At 44.8% G+C, this 7,008-nt stretch overlaps 1 protein-coding gene across 1 annotated transcript; it reads left to right on the forward strand.

Annotated features, from left to right (window-relative positions):
* The first annotated feature begins 1,448 nt into the window (after positions 1-1,448).
* On the forward strand, positions 1,449-6,561 carry DIRAS3 (DIRAS family GTPase 3). The gene is made up of 4 exons (XM_023207682.1): positions 1,449-1,648; positions 2,105-2,218; positions 2,304-2,552; positions 5,150-6,561. The coding sequence occupies exon 4, from the start codon at positions 5,216-5,218 to the stop codon at positions 5,903-5,905; it is 690 nt and encodes a 229-aa protein (XP_023063450.1). The 5' UTR covers positions 1,449-1,648; positions 2,105-2,218; positions 2,304-2,552; positions 5,150-5,215; the 3' UTR covers positions 5,906-6,561.
* Positions 6,562-7,008: the final 447 nt, after the last annotated feature.

The raw sequence follows: 7,008 nt of genomic DNA on the forward strand, positions 1-7,008 counted from the left end.
GTTAATTACCAATGTAGGGACCAAGGGGAAACTTCAGTGAAGGATCACTGAAAAACCAACCTGCAAAAGGCAGATTAATTGGAAAAAAAAGCATATAAATGTATTTAATATGTATACATGGGAGCCTGCAAAATGATGACCCAAACATATAGAGGAAATTGTCTATTTTTAACTTAGGATTAATAAAATATAGACAGCCATGTAGAAATATGATTGGACGAAAAGGGTATGAGCTAACGCTAACAAAATGCATGGGGAAACCCAATGAAAAAAGCAAACTCTGTAAAATATTTAGAAGTTTTTTCTGAGCCAAATATAAGTGACCATGCCCTGTGACACAGCATCAGGAGGTCCTGAGAACATGTGCCCAAGGTGTTTGGATTATAGTTTGCTTTTATATATTTTAGAAAGACAGAAGATACAGGCAAAGACATCAATTAATACATGTAAGGTATACATTGGTTTGACCTGGAAAGCCAGGACATTTTGGAGGAGGAAGGGCTTGGCCAGTGGTGGCAGGAGGGAGGTTGTGGAAGCCAGGGTTCTTGTTACATATGTGAAGCCTGTAATATGCTTCAGAAAGAATAGATGGTATATGTATCTCAAAAGGTAAATGACCTTAAAAGGTGTCAGACTCTTAGTTAAATCCCTCCCGCATCAGGAAAAGACCTGGAAAGGGAAGGAGATTCTCCACAGAATGCAAATTTCCCTCGCAAAAGATAGCTTTGCACAGGACCATTCCAAAATATGTCAGAAATATATTTTGGGGTAAAATACTTTGATCTCCTTTAGGGCTGCTACCTGTCATGTGATGCTATACCAGAATCAGGTTGGAATTTGTTTTGAGACAAGTTCTCACTTTGTTGCTCAGACTGGAGTACAGTGGCTGTGATCACCGCTCACTGCAGCTTTAATCTCCTGGGCTCAAGTGATCCTCCCACATCAGCCTCCCAAATAGCTGGGACGACAAGCGGCCGCCACCACACTGGGCTAAACTTTTTAAAGTAGAGACAAGTTCTCCCCATGTTGCCCAGGCTGGTCTCTAACTCCTGGCCTCAACCTCCTTATTCTCTAGGATTACAGGCGCCAGGCTAGACCTCAGAGGTCTTTAAACTTCTATGCACCAGGTACCTGGTAGGGGAGGGATTATAGTGGCAGAAGAGCAGTACCAGCGGCCCCACACCACACACCCTGGTCTCAGCTGGCTGGGGAACACAAAACCAGGTGCCACCGCCAAGGACTAGGCCCACAGGGTGCTGCTGTCAAAACCTGCTGCCAACAACTTCCACACACTCCCCTAAACGCTCGGTAGGCGGTGGTGCGCAGCTTTCAATACATCCGCCACTAGACGCTCACAGGCAAGGGAGAAAGAAGCCAGACCGGCTCGGAGATGTGGAGGGGAGACGCAGGCGCATTTGGAAAAGGGACTGGTGGTGGGAGGTGCGGAGCGGTATTCCCAGCCGCTGGTGGACCCGATGGGGCGTCCTGCGAGGGTTCGGCGAGGGTTCTGCCAGGATAGTAGTAGTGCGCGGAAGCAGTGAGAGGCACCCGGGGCTACTGGAGCCAGACCCTCAACCCGCCCTAGTGGTAGGCGAGGAACAACGAAAGCCACGTATTCCCATTTCTCTAGTGGCTAATGACATTAAAGGTTTTCATATGGTTATTTGCTATCTGCATATCTTCAGTGAAATGTCTGTTCATGTCTTCAATTTTCTAATTGAATTTTTTTAATAATTGACTTTTGAGTTATTTACATATTCTACATACTGGTTGTATGCCCGATACGTGGCTTGTAAACATTTTCTCCTAGGTAAACCTTTTCAGTATCGTTACAGGGTCTTTCACAAAGCAAAATGTATGGGGTCTAATTCATCAAAATTTCTTTTTACTGATCATGCCACTAATGTCAATGTAAGAACCTTTTGCCTAGCCTTAGGCAATAAAGAGTTTGTTGTTTTTTAAAACACTTTTGTGATTTTACGCGTTACAGTTATGTCTAGCCACTTTTTATTTACGGGTTTTTTTTTTTTTGTTGTTGTTGTTTGGTTTTTTTTGTTTGTTTGTTTTTTTGGCGGGGGGATCTATGGATGTCCTAGCTTTCCAGTATTATTTGTGGAAAAGATTATCTTTCCTGCATTAAACTGCTTTTGGACCTTCGTCAAAAATCAGTTGGACCGGTTTTTGTTGGCAAAGTTTTGCCTGAAGCTTATTCCAACAGGTGAGAAAAAGTCCACAGTTTAACAGTTCCTCCCCAACCTGTAACCCCACCCTGAACTTCTGGACTAGCCCCTCGAGTGCTGCAGATGCCAAGCTGACCTCGGGCCGCTCTGCGTTGGGCTAGCCCCTCCCGGCTGGTTTCTCACCACGCATCGCGCAAGCGGAATTTATGCCTGTTACCCACACTCCCTGCGCCCCCGCACCCCGCTCCTGTGCGCAAGTCGGAATCAAACCTCAGAAGAGTGAGCGTTCGGGGCGTCCAGTTGGTTGTCGCGGCAGTCTCTGCGAGCAGCGCATTTGTCTTCTAGGCTGCGTGGTTCGTGCCTCCGAGAAAGGTAAGTCTTTCTTTCGCTTTTTTAGGGGTACTTGAAAACAACATGTGCCAGACAAACCAGCAGATGCTGTTCCCAGTGGAAGTTTATGGGCGAGTTATCCCTGCAGCTGGCACCACGTCTTTCTTGGTGCGATTATGCAAGAGCCATCCGCAGCCCCCGCGGGCTCCTGGCAGGTCCTGCAACTGCACTTTGGATAGTCCCGTTGGGAAGCTAGCACTTTTTAATATAGAAGAACGAGGCTTGGTTAAGTGTGCGAGCTTAAAGGTTGCCATAGTGTCCACTATTACAGCTGCTTAGGTAGCTAGTATTCAGGAAATAATAGTGGAGTTGCGTAGTGTGAAAGTAAGATTGAGATCGAGGAGGAGGGTAGCTGCTACCACAGCCACCAGAGAGAAACCTGACCCTGCCGATGCGTAGTGATGTCCATGAGCCAGGCTGGTACTGCAGCAGCAGCGGCGGGACCTTGAGCTCCGCACGGCCGCTGGGTTTGGACGCCCTCCGGTTCCTGGAAGCTTTCACCTCCCTCTTAGTCTGAGGCCAGGTGGTCTGGGAAGCTGGAAGGAGTGTTGAGAGGAGGGGGGTCCACTGCCTAAGAATGAGAGTTCTCTTCACATCTGGAAACTTCAGTTATCACATGTGTCCTTTACCACTTTTCTTTTTCTTTTATTTTCTTTCTGATAGAGATACGGGGGTCTCCCTGTGTTAACCAGGCTGGTCTTGAACTCCTTTGCTCAAGCGATCCTCCCACCTTGACTTCCTAAAGTGCTGGAATTACAGGCATGAGCCACCGTGCCTGGCTGCTTTACCAATTTTCTATGAATGAATTTGTACATACATCCCCTACAGCAGGAAGTAATATAAAACAGAATAATGAGTAATGCACATTTCCTAATGTGGGATGTTGGTGGCCAAGAGATACTTGGTCTTTACTGGAACTCTTGATACTTACGTGGAGTTTATAATAGTTGTGGACAGTGCAGACAGGGCTAGGATTTCTGTGACTAGAGAACTCTAGTGCATGAGGACCTAAGGAAAGCTGGATTGTTGATTTTTGCCAATAAATAAGATGTGAAAGATTGCATCACTGTAGCAGAAATCTAGTTTTTTAAGCTAAATTCTATTAAAGGTCGTCATTGCTAAAGGAATTGTGCCCAAGATTTGGATACCTGATATCATTACTTAATATTAGATGATATCAACTAACCACATCTTATAGACTGGAACAAAGTGCTAGATTTTACCTGAAAGCTGCAAAAATGAATGATTTAGACATATGTATGTATTTATTTTGTATCAATTTCAAATATTTATTGTATTAACATCCCTGGTCCCCTTTAATCAAGAATATAAAATCATCTACTTAAATTTTGCCACTTAAGTTTGGAATACTCTTAGAATCACGCTATCTTAAAGAACCCAGACTAGGATTAGAAGCAAGTAAGTCTGAAGATGTAACTACCAGCAACAACATTTTTTTTTCAAATGAAAACTCTAATACGGGGTGGGCATGTTGTCTCACACCTGTAATCCCAACACTTTGGGAGGCCGATGCAGGAGGATCACTTGAATACAGGAGTTCAAGACCAGCCTGGACAACACAGTGAAACCCTGTCCCTACAAAAAATAAGAAAATTAGCTGAGCATGGTGTCACATGCCTGTAGTCCCAGCTACTCGGGTGACTGAGGTGAGAGGATTGATTGATCCCAGGAGGTTGAGGCTGCGGTGAGCCATGATCGCATGACTGCACTCCAGCCTGAGGGACAGAGCAAGACCCTGACTCAAAACAAAAAACAAAAAACAAAAAAAACCACCACCAAAACTCTAATATGGACATACTACTCTCATGACCTTACACATTCTAAAAAGGGTCCTTTTCCCCAGTACTGGGACAGTATGTGTTCAACTATGCAGCCAGCAAATTTTTTTTTTTTTTTTAACTCCACTGTCATTGTGACTAAGGATTCATGAACTAAGACCCCTCCCTCAGCTCTTGGTGGCACATGGTGACAGCATGCTCAGGGCAAAGGTGCTCCCCATGCCTCTTCTGGGGCTGTGCTGACTGCAGCTGCCTCCCCTCTCTACATCCCACACCACTGATGCCAAAAACCCCTCCTTTCCCCTGTACTGATGACTCTGTAGCTTTAACCAGGGTGGCATTGTCACTCTAAATGTCACGTTGGCATTCAGCCCCGGAGAGTGGGGAAAATTCCCCCACCTTTTTCTCTTTGAGTGTTCAGTCCTCTTCAATTAAAATCTTCATTTTACAAGCGAGGAAATGAGAGTAAGTGTTTCTTGGAGGGGTGTAGTGAGAATTTAATAAAACAGTTAAAGGAAAGAAAACAAAAGGTAGTATTGTTGCACTTTCTAGATGGTAAAAAGCAAACCACCAGGTCTGTTGAATATATATCACCTGCTGGTGCCTCGGTCTAGCAGGCTGAACTTTGTGCCTGGGAATTTTCTTCTCGCCGTATGCACCCCTTTGCGTCACAGGGTGGACTCTCTCCAGAGTCCTAGTGGAGCAGCTGGCCAGGCTGACGTGATCTGACAACATTGTGGGTTACCACTACCATCTCTCACCGTCTCACTTTCTTCCTAGGGAGTCTCCTGCTGCCAGCTAAGTGTGGGAGAACTTGTGCACGTATCTCCCCTCCGAATCCCAAAGATGGGTAACGCCAGTTTTGGCTCCAAGGAACAGCAGCTGCTGCAGCGGTTGCGGCTTCTGCCTGCCCTGCTTATCCTCCGCGCCTTCAAGCCCCACAGGAAGATCAGAGATTACCGCGTCGTGGTAGTCGGCACCGCTGGTGTGGGGAAAAGTACGCTGCTGCACAAGTGGGCGAGCGGCAACTTCCGTCATGAGTACCTGCCGACCATTGAAAATACCTACTGCCAGTTGCTGGGCTGCAGCCACGGTGTGCTTTCCCTGCACATCACCGACAGCAAGAGTGGCGACGGCAACCGCGCTCTGCAGCGCCACGTCATAGCCCGGGGCCACGCCTTCGTCCTGGTCTACTCAGTCACCAAGAAGGAAACCCTGGAAGAGCTGAAGGCCTTCTATGAGCTGATCTGCAAGATCAAAGGTAACAACCTGCATAAGTTCCCCATCGTGCTGGTAGGCAATAAAAGTGATGACGTCCACCGGGAGGTGACCGTGAATGATGGTGCCACCTGTGCGATGGAGTGGAATTGCGCCTTCATGGAGATCTCGGCCAAGACCGATATGAATGTGCATGAGCTGTTCCACATGCTGCTGAATTACAAGAAGCAGCCCACCACCGGCCTCCAGGGGCCCCAGAAGAAATCCCAGATGCCCAACACCACTGAGAAGCTGCTTGACAAGTGCATAATCATGTGAGCCCTGGGCCTTAAGAGCCAGCTCTTCCTATCCTGTAGTGTGTAGAAAACGTGGACTTATTTCACCGTGCTACATGAACATGATTGATTTTGTGCTGTTTGGACTGTAACATCCATATTGTCAATAAATATACCTTGTAAGTGGATAACTTTTCTTTTTCCCAGGCCAGAGAATTCAAATTGTTAAAACATTGGCATTTGAAGAGGAGAACAAAAGGTAGCATGATGTATTTAAAGTAAGGCCTTTAGTAATAAAGTTAATAAGAGAAAATGTTTTGAAAAGAACAAAACATCAAAATGAATAGAAAGAAAAATTGGAAGGTGTCCTTTTGGTAACCCTATTATTGTGTATTACCTTTAAACATTTCACATCCTGTAAGTGTTTAATCATACCTTTTAATTGTGTATTTAATTAAGAAAAGTGTTTTCACAACAAAAGCTTTTGATAAATTGCTGCGTGACATATGCTATATTAAAAAATGAATATGCTATAGCTGATCATTAGGGGTTGGGAGCAGAGAAAATTGTGAAAGTGGAACTCTCTCACTAAAGATGTTAGTAGTTTCCTATGTCATTTAAAAATGTTTGAGTATTCTGCATAGCAGTTTTTAAAAGTGTAACAGCTTCTTGACTTAATAAAGCTTTTCCTGCATGCAATCAGCTGTAAGTATTTGTCTCAGCAGAAAACAAAACATTGCCCATTGTATTAAAATTTAAACCATATCTGTTAAAGGTTTCCAATAAGAACTTCACACATGGATGTCCCTGCCATGTTGAAATTATCCAATATGGGAGGGAGGTGTTTTAGGGAGGTCTCTGCAATGCAGAGCTGTTTTGTATCTTTCCTGAATTGACATCCAGAAGAACTCCAGGCATCTTTGAGGAAGATGGTCACAGTGTTGCTGTCTCAAGAGGAAGCAGGTAAAAATCAAGCCTTTGCCTTCTGCCTCTTCCTATATTCTGAAATACTGGATATAGGCAATAGGGAGCAGAATGAAAGATAAGGGGAGGAATGATATTTAAGAGACTCCTCTATAAGGGAGTTTTTAGAGATTAATTTTATATTTGAATATAATTTTTTGAGTGAGGGAATAAAGTATACAT

This window comes from Piliocolobus tephrosceles, chromosome 1, assembly GCF_002776525.5.
Source record: "Piliocolobus tephrosceles isolate RC106 chromosome 1, ASM277652v3, whole genome shotgun sequence".
NCBI lineage: Eukaryota > Metazoa > Chordata > Mammalia > Primates > Cercopithecidae > Piliocolobus > Piliocolobus tephrosceles.

Excerpts from the sequence above, each read along its gene's own strand:
- DIRAS3 (XM_023207682.1), top strand. The coding sequence starts at position 5,216 with ATGGGTAACGCCAGTTTTGGCTCCAAGGAACAGCAGCTGCTGCAGCGG.